This window comes from Microdochium trichocladiopsis, assembly GCF_020744255.1.
Source record: "Microdochium trichocladiopsis strain MPI-CAGE-CH-0230 chromosome Unknown B0I36scaffold_5, whole genome shotgun sequence".
Lineage (NCBI taxonomy): Eukaryota > Fungi > Ascomycota > Sordariomycetes > Xylariales > Microdochiaceae > Microdochium > Microdochium trichocladiopsis.
In genome coordinates this window covers 1,517,111-1,534,428 of record NW_025763548.1, presented here as the reverse complement: position 1 = coordinate 1,534,428, position 17,318 = coordinate 1,517,111, and the positions used below count along the sequence as shown (strand labels likewise).

General features: G+C 54.5%; 6 protein-coding genes across 6 annotated transcripts; 4 read left to right on the top strand and 2 right to left on the bottom strand.

Annotated features, from left to right (window-relative positions):
• Positions 1-572: 572 nt before the first annotated feature.
• On the top strand, positions 573-770 carry B0I36DRAFT_211340 (uncharacterized protein; the record flags this gene model as incomplete). Its single annotated transcript, XM_046148914.1, has 1 exon — positions 573-770. A coding segment is annotated over one exon (198 nt), but the record flags the coding sequence as incomplete, so codon positions are not given.
• A 2,804-nt stretch (positions 771-3,574) lies between these two features.
• On the top strand, positions 3,575-4,874 carry B0I36DRAFT_323053 (uncharacterized protein). The gene has a single exon (XM_046153919.1). The coding sequence runs from the start codon at positions 3,936-3,938 to the stop codon at positions 4,389-4,391; it is 456 nt and encodes a 151-aa protein (XP_046012708.1). The 5' UTR covers positions 3,575-3,935; the 3' UTR covers positions 4,392-4,874.
• Positions 4,875-4,990: 116 nt separating this feature from the next.
• B0I36DRAFT_117787 (uncharacterized protein) lies at positions 4,991-7,817 on the top strand. The gene is made up of 4 exons (XM_046147991.1): positions 4,991-6,478; positions 6,535-7,144; positions 7,197-7,241; positions 7,300-7,817. Exons 1-4 carry the CDS (start codon positions 5,043-5,045, stop codon positions 7,753-7,755), a joined length of 2,547 nt encoding a protein of 848 aa, XP_046012707.1. The 5' UTR covers positions 4,991-5,042; the 3' UTR covers positions 7,756-7,817.
• Positions 7,818-7,877: 60 nt separating this feature from the next.
• B0I36DRAFT_383901 (uncharacterized protein) lies at positions 7,878-8,420 on the bottom strand (the record flags this gene model as incomplete). Its single annotated transcript, XM_046160977.1, has 1 exon — positions 7,878-8,420. Exon 1 carries the CDS (start codon positions 8,334-8,336, stop codon positions 7,878-7,880), a length of 459 nt encoding a protein of 152 aa, XP_046012706.1. The 5' UTR covers positions 8,337-8,420.
• A 1,399-nt stretch (positions 8,421-9,819) lies between these two features.
• B0I36DRAFT_431225 (uncharacterized protein) lies at positions 9,820-14,091 on the bottom strand (the record flags this gene model as incomplete). Its single annotated transcript, XM_046162576.1, has 4 exons — positions 9,820-11,055; positions 11,344-12,471; positions 12,526-13,527; positions 14,004-14,091. The coding sequence occupies 4 exons, from the start codon at positions 14,089-14,091 to the stop codon at positions 10,034-10,036; spliced, it is 3,240 nt and encodes a 1,079-aa protein (XP_046012705.1). The 3' UTR covers positions 9,820-10,033.
• Positions 14,092-15,156: 1,065 nt separating this feature from the next.
• On the top strand, positions 15,157-16,856 carry B0I36DRAFT_288807 (uncharacterized protein). The gene is made up of 5 exons (XM_046151655.1): positions 15,157-15,610; positions 15,657-16,344; positions 16,394-16,452; positions 16,504-16,678; positions 16,736-16,856. Exons 1-5 carry the CDS (start codon positions 15,212-15,214, stop codon positions 16,834-16,836), a joined length of 1,422 nt encoding a protein of 473 aa, XP_046012704.1. The 5' UTR covers positions 15,157-15,211; the 3' UTR covers positions 16,837-16,856.
• The last annotated feature ends 462 nt before the right edge of the window (positions 16,857-17,318 follow it).

The following is a 17,318-nucleotide window of genomic DNA, read 5'->3' as shown; positions in this document are numbered from 1 at the left end:
TCGGACACACCGGTGAGGAGCCCTACGCCACCAAGACTGTTGCGATGAAGGAGTCATGCGCCGAATTCATCCAGTATATCAACTACACCCTTGTCGGCCAGCCCAGTAAGACTGAGCTTGTTCGCAAGATCAATCTGCTCACTGACGAGGCGGCATGGTCTCTGTTCGAAAACCTGAGCAAGGCATACACTGCAAAGCAAACCGAACAAGGCAAGGGCAAGGGCAGGGGCAGGCGCAGGAGCAAGTACAAGGGCAAGACTCAAAAAACTGCTCCGTGGGCTCAATCAGATCTTTGCGATCCTGAGACTACACAGGCTGCGACCACCACAAAGTCCACTACCGAAAGCACGCTCACGTCGCGCTACGATACCTGCTTACAGCCATCTTCACTGGCGCCCAACAATTTCGAGGGACAGGCGGAGTACGATCAATCCGAGAACTATACCACAAAGCCTCTAGATATAGATTCACTAGTGGTCGGATCGGCCTTGGCTTCGTCGAGCAGAGGCCATGAATCTCCGCTGTCCAATTTGACCGAGCTCGGAGCCGCTGGGAGCGGCTCACGCCCCGCAAAGCGGCAGAAGATCGACCACGCCTGTCAGATCTGCCGCGACCGCAAGGTCCGCTGCGACGGCGGCCGGCCTGTCTGTGGCTCGTGCCAGCGCAGGGGCCACGGGCAAGACGAGTGCCTGTACGACGAGCTGGCTGCGCCGACATACTCCTACATCGAGACGCTCGAGAGCCGTCTCAAGCGCCTCGAGGATACGATCTTGGCCATGTCCTCGGATGCCAGGCACGCGGTCGAATATCCCGGACGTGCTACATCGTCCCAGCATCGTGGCGGAACGCCTGCGCGGAGGTCTCTCACGCTTGACGAAACCGCGACCGCAACGTCTTTGCTTCAACAGATTGGTGAAGATTTCAGATAGCTTAACTTATGAGAAGTCGATGCCAAGCAAGTAATCTTGTCAGATAGTGAAGGCACTCGAGTCCACAATGTGAGCAGCAGGAGGTGAGCAAGTACACACAGCCCCGCACTTCAGTCTTACAAGTCAACGCAAGCTGGAATTAGTGACCACCAGCGGTCATTAAACTTACCGGCTATCGCAATCGTCGACGTTTATCGATTCGGAAATAGGTTTTGTCTACTTCCTACACTACTACAGGCGCAGTCGATCTCTGGGCGAGCCAGAAGCAGCCACGGGTATTGTGAGCCCCTAATTTTGTGGCTCATCAGCTTGATCGCGACGTTGATGCGCTTGAGCAGGACGCCACGGTGCGTCCAGTTGCGATGCTCAGCCGCTCGCCGCGCATCACCTGAGCGCGGGTTGCGCCATCACGCAGTACTTCGACAACATCTGAAATTGTGTACAGGGAAGCCGAGCAGTGGGTCCAGACTGCCGTTAGCCACGGTGAATCAGTCATGCTGGACATAACGGTCAGAGCCTGCACGTCTTGTTAAGAGGCAAAGCCCCCCGCAAGAGCATTATTCCCAGTCCTCCCGGTCTCCCAGACATTCTCCATGCCTGTTGGCTAGGCCCGCCTCTTAGAGCCGGTTTGTCACTCGTCCAGGCGAGGCCCCGCTCTCAGCGCCAGACACCTACTAATCCCGGCGAGGCCAGGATTCCCACACTGAAACAAGGTATGGGCTGGAGCAACTTCAACTTCCATGCTTTCCATTCCAATCCTGCGTCCGGTGAAGATCAGACTTGCAGCCCTCATATAGTGCAGCGTTGTGGAGGCCCTGTAGCGTAGCGCCATGGACCTCTTGGCGAACACAGCGATGCAGTTGCAAAAACAATTGGACCAGCCACCCACTTCTGCTGCGCGTTTGACACACACTTGCACGCGGCTCAAGACCACGTAGCTCGGGTGCAGGGTTCAGCCGCAGGAAGAGCCAGCCTTTGAGAGCGAATCATCCTGCGTGAGGCGAAACCTTGTCCCTATCAAGCATTAGCGCTCGGCGTGTACTTACGCGCCGTCCGGCCGGTTACTAGGTCCGCGCTTCTCAACTTGCAACTCTCATTGTCCGCAATAATCACCTTTCGCGCGAGCGCAAACCACGAAGAAAAAGCGAGCGGCCGACCCTAGGGCTTCTGAGTCACCACCGAGAGAGCGAGGCTAGCCGACGCTCGCACTCCGGCGAAGCAGAACTCGGAGTATCATACACTGCCAACGCAGGATATTCGCGAGCAGATTGTGGTCACACATCTAGCCCCTCTTCAGTCAAGGACATCCTAAGACCGCAAGCCGACCGCGCGATCAGAAACATTAGAACCTTGGCTAAAGAAGGCCGCGATCGTTTCATCAAGACTGCGAATGCCAGAGCTCAGGGTCAACAAGTTTCAGAGGTCCCGGGCAAAGTCTCGGGCGGCGTTCCAGGCGAAGTCCTGGATTCTGCGCCACAAGAGTCCGAGTGCTCGAGCCCTCGGGACTTCTTCGACAGTTTGCCGTTCACTAGTGTGGAGAGTGACGACTAGGATTATCAATCAGAAGGTCGATCTTGGACTGGGGATCTTTCACGATGCGGCTGGCGAGGAGAACGCGACACAGTCTCAAGTAGTCAATGCTGTGCCTGCTTCTCCCACGGATGCTCAGCAAACCAAGTCACCACGCTCGCCACGGTCGCCGGCGGAGAACCGCACGCCGCTGAAACGTAGCACATAAGGCGCATGCCCCCAAATTCGCCACCGTCTTGAACACTCAGCTTCATTCGACTTCGTGTTCCGTTGATAACGTCCCAGTCGAGCTCGAAGTCTCGTGCTGGGATGTTGTAAGTCCTTGCCAAGTTACCCAGGATGTCTCCTTCCAGTGTCGGCTTCCCTCGGCATCTTCCTCTAAATAGCCTTCACTAACTGATCGTCGTACGAGCAGAGGGAATTAGCGAAGACCGTCTGCGAGACACGAGCATAGGCCGCGGCGACCAGCCCCATCATATGTGGGAGCAGGCTGCAGCATTAGGCACGGGTTATCAAGGCACATGGAAAATCGTCCTGCTGAGTTCCAGTTGACCTTGGCTCATATCGAAGCTCGAGCGAGATCAGCATCGAGAATCTGCCAAGGACAGCAGTCCTGCACAATGCTCCCCTGTCACTCTTCGTAGGACCTTCGCTGGCACACGCGACCGACATATGACAATACGCTGTTGGCACAGTGAATGCGTACCCATGTCCGGGCGAAGCATCTTATTGACACTCCTGGTTGGCGCACGCCTCGCCCAACGCTTCAACGGTCGTTGCCGGCGTTTCTCTGGGAAGAAACCTTCGTGAGATCTCACCCATGGCTCTGAGTCGGACCAAGTACCCCATCCCCTCTCTCCTGCCTCTGTTTCCGCATCTCAAGGATCATGACACCTCCAGCTGGACCTTGCTGTCTCCCTGCTGCTCTGAGGCAGCTTTCTCCTCAAGATGAAAGCACGGTGCGGGCGGCCACTCACAGAAGCTTCCTTCAGCCCAGCAACTTCCCAGGAAGTTGCCCACAGGCTGAGACCTCGACACGCCACCCCGTGCCCTGGCCGAGAAGCTTCATGCGAGCCACCCTTGGCGCTGCGTTCATCACTGAGTGGCTATGCCCAGCAACTTCCTTGGAAGTTGGCTGCAGGTCGGGACCGCCGCTACGCCGCTCCCTGCGTCAACGGGGGGGAGGCTTCATGTGAGCCACCCCTGACTTGACGTCCATTGCTGAGTGGCCATGCCCAGCAACTTCCTGGGAAGTTGGCTGCAGGTCGGGACCACCGCTACGCCGCTCCCTGCGTCAACTGAGGAGAGGCTTCATGTGAGCCACCCCTGACTTGACGTTCATCGCTCAGTGGCATGCCCAGCAACTTCCTGGGAAGTTGGCTGTAGGTCGAGACCTTCGACACGCCACTCCCTACGTCAATGGAGGAGAGGCTTCATGCGAGCCACCCTTGGCTCTACGTTCATCGCTGAGTGGCTATGCGGAGCAGCTTCCTGGGAAGTTGCCTGCAGGTCGGAACCATCGCTATGCCGCTCTGTGCCTCACCTGAGGAGAAGCTTCATGCGAGCCACCCTTGCCACCAGCTGACCTTGGTCGGTTCTTTCATCTTCTCTCGTGTTCACCGGCATGGCATGTTCTCCAGCTTATCCGCGGCAGCCTCCTGTGCGCCTCATAGCAAGCCCGATATTGCCCCACGATCAAGCGGCACGAGGCAGTGTTCGTTGGCGAGGCTATCCGGTGGCGTTCGAAGTAAGCAGACGAGGGTTAGTGGCGAGACTTCAAGGAGGAGCTCGATAACTTCGTTGCACGGTCGAGTTGACCATTGCGGCTGTGCTCTCGGCGCCCGCTTTCCTCTGCCGTACTCTGGGATGGTGTGGTGTCAGGGGCAGGTCTATCACATTCTTGGACCTTCTGCGACTCGATGCTCCCAGTGAGAGGCACCCAGATGCTACACCGGATGCCTCAGCTCCAGGGATGTAGCCAGGGACCGACGCTCCAGCTTGCTCTTCGTCACGCCTCCAATGACTGATCCCGTGGGCACGTCTGGCTGGCGGCAGCTTCCTAGGAAGTGCTTCCCGAAGGCAGCGAGCAGCAAGGTTGACACGGGAGGCAGCCCTGCTGACCGAAGATGAGCCCTGCCGGCTCGTTGCTCATCATCCCGGACCGGTGACCGCAGTGACGCGCCCTCCACTGAGTTCTATAAGTAGGGGCTCGTCTCCCCCCGCTCAAATTCTCTCAGAACTCAGTCACTTCCGCATACAAACTCACCATCCACGCCTCCCTCTTGTCTCCTGTGTCGCATACCCTTTCTTGAGCCTATTTTACTCCGTGGCGCGGCTAAGATGTCTCCAATCGAATTCCTTAGGGCCCCAACCCTTGAGCCACTCACTCCTCCGCCAGAAGATGCATCCTCTCCGGCAGTTTTGGTCCAGCCTGAGACCCTGGTCCAGGTGCTCCTTCATCAATATCAACAAGACGAGGCGGTCAACGCGCTGAGCCGGGCGATTTCCTCCCTGGCCAAAGAGGAGCGGGAAGCCTTGCGCCTCGTGCTCCGACGCTTGGTCGCTGCTGAGAACCTCGCTTCAATGTTCAGTGGGAGCCTGTGCCAGGATTACAATGGGGGCGATGGTCAGCTGGCCTCCACGAGAGCCTCCATGGTTGAGTTCGAGGGTGTGCCAAAGACTCCCAGCCACGTCTTGAGGCCATCGACTCCGGCATCGTCCCCAGCCCTCGACAGTCACGAGGCGAACGACCAGATCTTGTCCTCAGACATTTTTTTCGGCCCTGACTTCTCTGATGAGCAGCCGAGACCCACAATCGAGACAACGGAGTCCTCGTTCCTCGACGTGACAAACTTGCAGGATCTCTCTCTGGGTGCCGCCTCAGGGGAGCTCGAGGTCATGAGCCTATGTGACAATGAGGATCTCGAAATCGCAGCTGCCAGCGCTGCCCAGCGCCTCAAAGCTTCGTCAGGAAAGACGACTTGTCAGAAGCCCCCAGCCTCCACCCCGGAGCCCGGACATTTGCCAACTCCGGACGCAACACCAAAGAGCGATGACGTCTCAGCTGAGCTGGCCCAGTCTGATAGCAAAACGGATCCGGTCGAGGTCGTCAGTCTAGGCGACGATGAGGATCTCGAAACTGCTGCTGCCAGCGCTACTCAGCATCCCAAAGCTGGAGCGTCAGGAAAGACGGTTTATCAGAAGCCTTCAGTGTCCGATCCAGAGCCGGAAGATGTGCCAACTTCGGACGCAACACCAAAGAGCGATGAAGTCTCAGCTGAGCTGGCCCAGTCTGATAGCAAAACGGATCCGGTCGAGGTCGTCAGTCTATGCGACGATGAGAATCTCGAAACTGCTGCTGCCAGCGCTGCTCAGCATCCGAAAGCTGGAGCGTCGGGAAAGACGACCGGCCAGACGCTCAAGGTTCCTGCCCTAGGTCCTGAATCCTCGCCAACCCCAGACACAACACCGAACCCGGACCCAACACCAAGCAAGAACCCCAAAACACGAAAGTCATTACCTCAAAATGGACAATCGACCGAGAAGCCCACCGCGAGGGATGGAGACTTGACCTATCTTCACGACGAGGACTTTGCGAAGGAGATGCACGCACGCGTGAAGTATCTCTCTGCACGAGCACAGCCTCCTTCCTCGTACAGCGCGATTTTGTCTTCACTTACGGAGCACGACCATGCGCCGACGAGGTCGTGGACTGATGGACAAGCCTGGAGCCGCGTGCTCGAGAACTCACTCAATGACCGTCGTCGATCTACGATCTACCACGTCCTAGCCGCCATTGCGTTCTTGAGGTGGTACGAGGTGCAGCAGAGTCTTGAGTGCGAAAGAGTTGGATGCAAGCCGCAAGAGGCTGGAACGAGAGTGTTGTCTCGGCTTTCGGAATCGGGCCCGCAGCTGTCAGATGACCTGCGCAAAAGGTGGAACACACATCTTACACGCGGGCGGAAGTGGGACAAGCTTTGCAATAAGTTTGGGCTAGGCACTCTCCTTGCAGATGCTTGGTAAGTCTACCATACTGCAGGTTGCTGCCCAAGATCTATTCTAACTGTCATTCTAGGTCATTCGGGAAGCAAACCAACAAGGCTCTGGAAGAATCCATTGCCCGGATTGAAGGAAGCGCAATGAAGCAGGCCATTCTCAAGGCAGCGGAAGTCGAACTCCGTGATCTCATCAGCCGGGGCCAGACAGATAACAAACGATTCGGGGAGGCTCTTGCGAAGCTTGGCTTCACATTCAACAAAGAGACGAAGTCGGAGTCACTCTCAGAGAAGATCACTAGGCTGCGAGAACCGCTTGGCAAAGTCTCCAAATCCGGCACAGTCTTTCTTGGGGACTTCCATTTTGAGGCTGAGTGTGTCAGCAGATTGAACACCGGCACGTGGTTCAATCAAGATCTGGTTCTCTTGGCGATGCACCTCGCGGACAAGTTGTCCAATGTCCGCGTCGGTTTCTCGATTCCAATTCATGGAGGTGGAGGCAAAGCCTTGGCCAAACCATTCGAGAGAGCCGCCAAGCAGGTGCAACAATGGACTGAGGAGGGGCAAGATTGCATCGGCTTCTTCCCTCTCTTCTTGAACGACAACCACTTCACTCTTCTCGAAATCGACGCGAAGAAGAGCAAGATCTTCCACTACGACTCCATGAACCTGGCAAACGAAGACGTCAAGGTAAGGCTGCGCGATGAGATCGAGTTGGACGCTGGGCTGACGATCTGAACAGAATGCCTGTCGAGCACAGTTCAGGGATTACATGTTCCACGCACAAGTGAGTGAGCCATGCTCGAACTTTCATATTAGGCCCGTCACTGACTTGCAATACGTAGACTGGTTTCATCCAGAACGATAGTTCCAGCTGCGGCCCTCTGGTAGTTGAAACCGCCCGCCTGAGGATGCTTGGAATGCCAGTCCCATCACAAAAACAAGGTCCAGGTGCCGAGGAGTTGAGAGTCACAATCTGTGAGACTATCACTAGGGCACTGCACAGCAATATCTTCAAGGCAGTGAAGTCATCAAAAAGAAAATCCGAGGCCAACCCGACAGAGACGCCGAAGAAGAAGTCCTTGGAGGGGAGTACGAACAAACGAAAAGCCGAGGTCGAACCGACAGAGACGCCGAAGAAGAAGTCCTTGAGGGGGAGTACGAACAAACGAAAAGCCGAGGCCGAACCGACAGAGACGCCGCCGAAGAAGTCCTTGAGGAGGAGTACGAACAAACGAAAAGCCGAGACCGAACCGACAGAGACGCCGAAGAGGTCCTTGAGACGGAGTATGAGAATTTGAACAGACCTGTCTAAGTACATGATGTATATATAGCAACTTAATCTTGAACACACGTTTGCAACATGCTTCGTCTTCCGCAGCGACCCTTGGGACTGTCCCCGCATTTCCTTCCACCCGCACACTTAGAAACAAATAAAGAAGAAGAGGGCTCCACCGACAATAACCGAGGCTGTAGACCAGACCACGCTGGCCATGTAAGCACCCTCCGAAATAACAGGAAGATCTAAAGTCGGGAACGAGGGAGCGGTGACAGTGGCACTAGGCGCAGGTGTGCTGCTCGAAGGGATGGACCCAGTAGTAATCCCGATGGTGCCCGGCGTGCCAAATAGACCCGTAGCGTGGGGCTTGTCGGTCATTGTGTGATTGGGGCAGAAGAATGGCGGCAGAACCGCCGCGCTTGTTGGTGTTGCCGTCACGGACGAAGTCGTTAGACCTCCCCCGGGCAAGTTGGTCCCCGGGTCAACAAGAGCGACTGTGATCGTTCCAATGTTGATCTCTAGCTCAAGAGCCTGCTTCGGTTCGCCTAAGCTCTGCCCGTGGACTCCTGCAAGGAGGAAGAGGAAAGGTAAGAGGAACAACATGATGCGCTGTGAGATGTACCATCGAATGCTATGGATCGTTGTTGGGTCAGGTGGGTTAATATATCGTCGCACCACGACATAACCAGACATTGGCCGGTTGCAGCATCAAGACAATATCGGCCGATGGCGGCTGGAAGCTCCCGAATTAACCATGCTAAATATAGATGTGTCAAGTGTACTGGTTCGCCAGAGATACCCGTACGGATCGGACTAGTCTGGAAACCCTACTGGTATGCCCTTACCAGTCTGGAAACCCTACTGGTATGCCGCTTACCAGTCAGCCTGCCATACCAGTCCTATTGACATGCCGTACCAGTAGGCTACGCATACCAGTGCTTGTCTGCGTGGATACTAGATCGGAAAGCTTACCAGCCGGGAGCGTACTAGTACGTATCACGTACTGGCATTGGGGATGCATTGTACCAGTACACGACACGAGCCGTACTAGTATTCCCGCATTCACCAAACATCTCAGCCAAACTGCCAGAGACCGGCTGCTTCGAATTCAATGCTGCGCGAGCTCCTCGGCAGCATGACATGACAGCTTTGCGGTATCGTTCGCGTGTCTTAGACGTTCAGGTTCCAAGTCTCTGAACTGCAGACCGTAGAATTGCATGCACTACGTAGGCACAGAGGTGGACGGGAGGCCACAAGCTGCGCGTGTCGGAAGTCATCTGTCCCCAATGGTCTTATCATCAAAGCATGATCTGTGCGCAATCATGAAAGCTTGGAGTCACCTAAGCGACGGCAAGCTTTTGCGGAACTCTTTCATACATCAGACGGCATTAATCAGAGATTACATGTGATCCTTCACCGTTATGCCGCTATTCGGAAGGGATCGCGATCATCATCATCACCATCATTATCCTACTGCATCATGCACCTTGGGACAAACGCTGTTTGGTGGATCATTGCATTGTTGCGTGGGCTACAGTAGTGACCGCGAACTGTGTCCGCTTTTCAGACTTTAGTTGATGTTCCCGCACGGACCATAAGACTGTGGCGTATTGTGGCGCACACTGTGCAGCCTGTCCCATATCAAGTACCCTCCAAAAGTGGATTACGGCATGACATGCAGCAGTTGGGGCTGTTTCTTCGTCACCCCATCTGCTGTAGTAGCCATCACGAATCGTCGGCCAATGTTCGCCATGCCCTTCGTAAGATGACGGCAAAGTATAACGCGACAAACACAATGCAGAGCATTAAAAGCCATTTTGTGCCTGTTTATAGGAATACTCGTGAAGTGAATATCTATAGTAATGACCACTGGATGTGTCCGGCTTTCGAAGTTACTGTAGTGGCTGTTTTCGCACGAATCAGCCAGGTGTGGCGTGCTATGGCGTGTTGCCTCTTAATAGTCCACGTCAGAAATAGACAGTATTCCAAGCAGCAGATGGCCTTCATAATGAGGTCGTTCGGTATGCGTCTCCTTTCAGAATTACCTTCCAGCCCTTTCGTTAAGGGGGTGGATGCGGCCAGATTTCATGTACAATAACTCCGGAAAGACGTCCACTCTCTCTTCAGTTGAGACTTTATGCATGAATAAAGCTGAAACTTGATTATCGTCCTAGATGCGATCCACTCTGTGGTACAGCAGACTCCCCGTGCTTCGTTCTCTAGATTTGCATGCTACTCATAGCCTTTATGAGCTTCTCGATGGATGCATGCCTGCTCATGGTAGTGTCCTTGTTGTGCCCTTAGTCATCGCCATCTGAGACTGGACTCTTGCTGTCCATATTCTCATTACACGATTCGAGTTGTATGTATGCATCCGCTAGCAGATCCACGGAGAGAACGCGCTCAGGGTCGTCCTCGGCATAAATGTGAGCTTCAACAGCCACGACATGCTCCAACATCTCGATTGCCTTCTTGATCCGCCGGTCGCTGAGGTATGCACTCGCAAGCTCGTGCTCCGATGATAGTCGAGAATGATCCTTCTCGTCCAGTGTCTCCCTCCACACCGCTACTACATACTCGAACATCTCGATCGCCTCCTTGATCCGTCGGTCGTCGAGGTATGCCCTCGCAAGCGCGTGCTCCGACGATAGTCGAGAATGATCCTTCTCGTCCAGTGTCTCCCTCCCTATCGCTACCACATGCTCCAACATCTCGATTGCCTTCTTGATCCGCCGGTCGCTGAGGTATGCACTCGCAAGCTCGTGCTCCGATGATAGTCGAGAATGATCCTTCTCGTCCAGTGTCTCCCTCCACACCGCTACTACATACTCGAACATCTCGATCGCCTCCTTGATCCGTCGGTCGTCGAGGTATGCCCTCGCAAGCATATGCTCCGATGCCAGTCGAGAATGATCCTTCTCGTCCAGTGTCTCCCTCCGTATCGCTACCACATGCTCCAACATCTCGATTGCCTTCTTGATCCGCCGGTCGCTGAGGTATGCACTCGCAAGCTCGTGCTCCGATGATAGTCGAGAATGATCCTTCTCGTCCAGTGTCTCCCTCCACACCGCTACTACATACTCGAACATCTCGATCGCCTCCTTGATCCGTCGGTCGTCGAGGTATGCCCTCGCAAGCATATGCTCCGATGCCAGTCGAGAATGATCCTTCTCGTCCAGTATCTCCCTCTGTACCGCTACCACATGCTCCAACATCTCGATTGCTTCCTTGATCCGTCGGTCGTTAAGGTATGCACTCGCAAGCTCGTGCTCCGATGATAGTCGAGAATGATCCTTCTCGTCCAGTGTCTCCCTCTGTACCGCTACTACATACTCGAACATCTCGATCGCCTCTTTGATCCGCCGGTCGTTAAGGTATGCACTCGCGAGCCAAACGTCAACATTCTTCTCAGATGACCCTTGCCCTATATCGCCTTGTTTTTCCCAATGCCAGATTTCTTCAAAGCATCGTATTGCTTCTTTAAACCGGCGGTCGGTATGCATACATCTCCCAACACTGAATACGAGCTTATATCGCTTTACTGTATTCGAAGCCTGAGTGTCATGAAGAAGTCGTGTCGCGTGTGGCATACACTCCCGCCATAGCTTACGATTTGCGCTGTCGTGCGAAGGGAATATATCTTGGAGATGACGTATGGCATTGTGCGCCACCAGCTCTTGCCGATCCTGCTTCTTAAGCCATTCCCGCGTGGCCAAATGCACAAGACTATGCATATCGAATATGTCGTCGGTTCCTCGCCGAACGAGAAACGAGTATCCACAAAGGGTGCCAATCGCCCATTCAGTCTCCTCTGACTCTGAGCTTGGCATGACCCATTGCGGTATCGCCTTCGGCTCAATACATGCCGTGAACGAGAGCAGATCGGCAGCAATTGGGTCGGACTTCAGGATCTGTTCGAATGAAACAATCCATGTTGTGGCTACAGCGTTAGGCGAGTTCCGATATCTTGCGCTGTCGCGGAATTCTCGACTGAAGAGTCGAACTGCGTCTTTCTCGGCACCTTGTAGTAACCCTAGGTATTTGCGGATTGGTAGCTTGGTCTGATTGAGATATGCTGCTGCCTGGGTGATTGCGAGCGGAAGATAGGTCAGCTGGATAAGAAGATCTTCCACTAGTGCTTCGTCCTGGGGTGTCTGTCCCTGCGTGAGAGACTTCTTGAAAAGTAGTGTTGCCTCCTTCGGGTCCATTGCTTCAATGTCAACAATACTGGTCTGTGCAAACTGCACAGCTACCTCTCTCGAACGCGACGTCAACAGTATCAACCCGTTCTCGCCCTCAGGAATGTACTCCTCGATACCAGCCTTATCGTCAGATCCGAAGAAGAGCTCCTGGTCGTCAGCGTTGTCAATGACTAACAGCCATTCGCCGCTTTTGTCCGAGCTTAGATACTGGCAAACCAGTTCCTTGACATCTTGCTCGTCCGATTTCTGCTGGACGCCTAGCTTCTTGGCTATCTCGACGTACGCATGTTCTACGCTGCCATAACTCAGGACTGGTACCCAGAAGATGGAACAGTCGGGTCGGCTGGCTTTGATATCGTATGCAAACCGTAGCGCAATCTGTGTTTTGCCGATGCCGCCTAGACCAACCAGTGCCATCCGACGGGTTTCCTGTCGTGTCAAGAATGCTTGATTCAATGCGTCCAGGACGGTTTCTCGACCAGTAAAGCGGGCGTTTTCAGGAAGCTGGATGTGATAGCATGGAAGAGCAGATTCTGCTAATAGTCAGCAGTGGTCTAGGTGGAGGTATGCTGGCCTCTGGTAGTACTTACTGTTAGATCCTACGATATTCGCAATGTCATCTGTGTGGCTCGTACTTCTTAAAGGAGGTATCTCCCTCAGCACGGCTTTCGCATACGCAGCCGCCATCGCCGCTGCGTACGGCTGCCACTCTTTGTTTTTCTGCTGGTCGCCATAGTCGCACACCCCCCGGATGACTCCTACGGGTATTCGGTTCATCGTCCCTGCCGCCTCCATCTCGAGGCCAATAACCCCGTACTTGTCCCTGAGCTCGTTCCGTCTCTGCGCATTTTTCAATAGCTTATCTCCCGATCCGATCGGCCCGTACCATACTTGTGTACGGGCTGAGTCTGGTCGTTGGACTCGTTCGACGAGTTCGTCCGGTCTGCCCTCGTTTGTCGAGTAGAGCCTGTCGCGGTCTTGCCCAGGGTCCATGAAGGTGCCGTTAGCGTGCTCCCGGTCACGGATCTTCTCGTAGTAGGGAAGGAAGATCGCGGCATCGTTTGGTGCTTGGATTTTGATCCTCCCGATTGCCGACCGCACTATCGGCTTCGTCGTGGTCAAGACGTGTCCGTACCGTAGGGGTTGAAATCCGTCGTCGGTCTCTTTGCCGAGATCGTACGCGATGATCCCCGCTCTCTCGCCCTCAGGGAGACTGACCAGCACATCGCCGAGGCGGATGTCGCGGGGTGGGTTACAGGATAGGTCTGGCAGTCCCGCCGCGACGCCAACCAGTAGTCCAAACCAGTGATGGGGAAAGCACTTGAGAATCTGGCTTGCGAGTGCTGCCGCCGACCCTGTGCCATACTCCTGGCCAGCTGGGAAAGTCGCTATGACGACATTGTGGCCGCACATGCTACCCGCGTGGAACACGTACTCATCGCCATGATCCACTGCAAATCGGCCTTGGTGTTGCTCGTCGAGCATATATAAGGCGGCCTTGGCTTCGATCTCGAGGGGTGCAATCCAGACGACAGCATAGTCCTTGGGGTCGAGGATAGCTGCGGGATCACCCTGTGATGTCGCCATCCCGTCTAGTCGAGAAGGAGGTGGCTTTTAGCGCGTAGTTGACAGACAGCACTCCCGTCCAGCGTCCATGCTGACGATTACCTCTGGAAGGTGCCCGACCACAGCGCTGTGCAGCCTTGGATCCGCTTTGCAATCCTGCCCGAAAGTGGGGTGGGGTCCTCTTTACCCCGCTTCAACGCCACTGAAGACAACCATTCAACGATCCTAGTTCCACGATGAGCCTTTCACCTCCGCAAAAGCGTTCGGCACCATCTACATTGCTGCTGCATTCGAGGGATCTTCCAACCTCTGGTCCTGGGCCGCAGTAGGAATTGTCCGGAGTCTCTGCGCCGCATGATGATTTGTGTGAGGATTACTTCCTGATAAGCATATGTAGAATAGCCATTCACTATCAAAGTATCCTGTACTGTATAAACAGACACAAATTGGGCTTTGATGCTATGTGTTATGTTTGCCACCTCATACTTTGCTGTCAGCTTACGAAGGGTATGACGAAGATTGGCCCGATGATTCGCGATGGCCACCACTGCAGATGGGGCGACGAAGAAACAGCAACTGCTGCATGTCATGTTGAAATCCACTTTTGGAGGGTACTTGTTATGAGACAGTCTGCACAGTGTGCGCCATAATGCGCCACAGCTTATGGTCCGTGCGGGAACATCAACTAAAGTCTGAAAAGCGGACACAGTTCGCGGTCACTACTGTACAATGCGTCATCAATCGATAACTGGCACTCGCTCAACCCCTCAGTCGGCTCCTCACTCCCCGCTTTCGACCCCTCACGTTGCCCTCCACCGTCACCCAAACCCCTACCCTGGCCCCCCAAAGCCCCAAGCTAAAAATGGCGCGTTTCTATGGTCCGCCGAGGCCACTCTCACAAGATGCGCCACATTTAGGCTCAGGCCCGACCTGTTCCTGGAGGGCCCCTTGCAGAGCCCCTCACAGGCCCCTTGCAGGGCTCCTTACAGGACCCCTCACATAGCTGCAAGACCTTATCGGCCATTGGATATCACCGGCGTAGGTCACCCGTGAAGCAACCAGGCCACAATCATCCTATCCGAGCTTAGCATGACTTGGCTGCGAAGCGACACAGCGCACTTACACCAAGCTGCGTCCAATGAGCCATGTGTAGCTTTGCTTGCACACCCACCAAAGCAGGATTAAGGCAATCCCAAGGATCGCCATGTATAGACCAGGGCTATATGCAACAGACCGCAAAAGTCTACGGCACCTGTCGCGATCAGCCAATCCAAGGCGATTGACCAGGGTGGTCAATGCTGGATTGATGACAGAGAGCACCACATAGAGGGCTTCGAAAATAGACACAACCGTCGACTCCAGCAGGAGCTGGCTGAGTGTTGTGGGGTCGAGTGGTTCCGTGTTGCGTCGTGAGTCGGCCATTGTGATACGTTGATGGATGCGTCGTTGTCTGCCCAGTGCTGAGAGCAGGAGGTGCGAGAGGATGACCCTTTATAAACTCGTGTCGTTGTGAAGTGACGGCCACTTTCGTCTTCGTACGGTTCCGCACCATACACACCTGAGCGCCAGCCGATCAGGTTCTTGCGCCACGTCTACAACATTCTGAGTAATCGCACAGCCCGACTGGCCCATGGCACGATGGATGCTCCCGAATTCTATGCTATCACGCTAGGCGCCATCCCGCTGGCGTTGATTCTGCGTTTTGCTGTTATGGCGGTCAGCAAAGCACGTCTACGCAGAAACGGCGATGTGCGCTACTTCCTGAAGGCACCACTCCCCGCATGGCTTTCTGGGCAGAGCATAGTGCCTCGATACGAAGTCGCCATCTTCTTGGTGTTTTTCGCCGCAAATGGGCTCTACGTCGCTGTCAATAACCGCAGCTCAGGGGAAGCAACGAAACGCCTAGGCTCGATTGCCATGGTCAACCTCGTCGCTGTCTCGACCGGGGCGCACATGAACCAGCTCGTTAGCAGCTGCGGCATATCACCTGGGCTCTATCACCGCTTGCACACTTGCATCGGCTTGACTTTAGTTGTCGAGGCAACCGCGCATATCGTTCTTCAGGTCAGGCAAGGACTTGAGTTTCGTGAGCAACTGAGCGGGATCGTTGTAAGTGCCTGCCCCTTGTCGGACGGCTTCTCTGACAAAGCCTTAGGCCGCAAGTCTTCTTGGAGCAACCTTCATCGTCTCCGCGCTTCAGAGAAGACTCTTCGAGGTCTTCTCCACGCTTCATACAGCCTTCGCCTTGGGCAGTGTCGCAGCCTTATGGTTGCACTTGCCAGCCACGCGTCTGACACAGCCGCCCAGAGTCTACCTACTTGCGACAATTGCTCTGTTCGTATTCATAAAGGTACAGAGGGCGCTTCGCGTCGCATATCGTTCTCTTTGGCGTGATCGGCGGTGCGATGTCGATCTCCACCAGTCGCACGATGTCGTGCAGATCGATGTACATCTAACACGACCCATGGAAGTCCGGGCGGGCCAGTTCCTCTACTTGACTGTCTTGGGCTTTTCTACTTTCTCATTCTTGGAGTCGCACCCCTTTCAGATTTGCTGGACAGAGACAGGTGAGGGTGGCCGGCAGGATATTGTTGTTCTTGCTCGGCCACGGCGAGGATTCACGCTGAAAGCATCTGCCAAGACTAGGCAACGATACCGTGCTCTAGTGGACGGCCCATATGGCACTACCATATCGCTTGGCCAGTACGGTACGGTCCTGCTCTTCGCGACTGACGTTGGCATCGCCGGTCAGCTCACGTACGTTCGAGAACTATTACGTCTGTACCAACAATGCATGGCCAAGAGTCGACGGATCGCGCTCTATTGGGAATTGGAAGCAGAGGGTATGTCCCGCGATGCTTTCACTCCGAATGACGCTGACGCCTCCGAAAGAACACAGGTTCTGGGTAAAGGAATGGATGAACGAGATGCTTGCTCTTGACACAGATTATGTGAGTTTCAGACACAGATGCTCTAAAGCGGTCATTACTTACATAGTCTAGATTCTTGACATTCGACTCTTCATCAGAGGAGACTATCTTTCTCAACAAACGTCTCAAGGGACAGTGCAGCAGCTGGGTTCGCATAACCGCATCACTCTTACCTACACTAGCATGGACCCCGAGAGCATTATTCAGACAGAGCTCTCAACTCGCAAAGGGAGGACCCTCGTCTCTCGTATGGCCACACTCCTCTGTATTTCGATATTCTCTTGCTAATACTACCTCTGTCCAGTATGCACAAATCCCAAAATCACCCGAGCCGTTTTGAGAGGAAACATTTGGGCCGACGACGTCGACGTGAAAAGGTTGGACTTCCAGCCGTGGTCGTCTTAACACGTGTGTGTGTGTGTGAGGGGGGGGGGGGGGGGGGGGGGGGGGCAGCAGCAACAATGAAGCATGAAATGATTCCTGATGCCTTGAGTCAACGCTACATCCTTTTAGACCCAATATATGCCATGAGGTCGAGCAGATCTGGGAAAGCAAGCCAGCCAGCCAGTAGTGTAGCCTGCTAGTCCACATTATTGTTCTCTCATTGACCGGTCAATGTCATTCTGTCCCCTTTGGTACGTGCTGATAGCCATGTGTAACCTCTCCGCAATGTATTTGAGCTCAGCACATAAGTCATCACCGAGCTGTGCTTTGGCTACTTTGTACGCCAACTCGTTCCGAAGGTTTCCAACTTCTCGCGTCCTTATCTCGACAAGCTCTTTGAGTGAAGGCGTCGGTGCCTTCTTCATCGCTTGAAGATGCTCTCGCGTTGCCTCAAGTGCAATTGTAGTGCCGTTTTGTTTCTCAATGCGACGGTCGAATTGACA

What these genes read in the sequence shown, in the direction of transcription:
- B0I36DRAFT_323053 (XM_046153919.1), top strand. Translation starts at nt 3,936, where the DNA reads ATGCGGAGCAGCTTCCTGGGAAGTTGCCTGCAGGTCGGAACCATCGCT.
- B0I36DRAFT_117787 (XM_046147991.1), top strand. Translation starts at nt 5,043, where the DNA reads ATGTTCAGTGGGAGCCTGTGCCAGGATTACAATGGGGGCGATGGTCAG. An exon ending in ACTCTCCTTGCAGATGCTTG is followed by an intron (nt 6,479 to 6,534) that starts GTAAGTCTACCA and finishes CTGTCATTCTAG; the next exon opens with GTCATTCGGGAAGCAAACCA. An exon ending in TGGCAAACGAAGACGTCAAG is followed by an intron (nt 7,145 to 7,196) that starts GTAAGGCTGCGC and finishes CGATCTGAACAG; the next exon opens with AATGCCTGTCGAGCACAGTT.
- B0I36DRAFT_288807 (XM_046151655.1), top strand. Translation starts at nt 15,212, where the DNA reads ATGGCGGTCAGCAAAGCACGTCTACGCAGAAACGGCGATGTGCGCTAC. An exon ending in AGCAACTGAGCGGGATCGTT is followed by an intron (nt 15,611 to 15,656) that starts GTAAGTGCCTGC and finishes ACAAAGCCTTAG; the next exon opens with GCCGCAAGTCTTCTTGGAGC. An exon ending in AGGGAGGACCCTCGTCTCTC is followed by an intron (nt 16,679 to 16,735) that starts GTATGGCCACAC and finishes ACCTCTGTCCAG; the next exon opens with TATGCACAAATCCCAAAATC.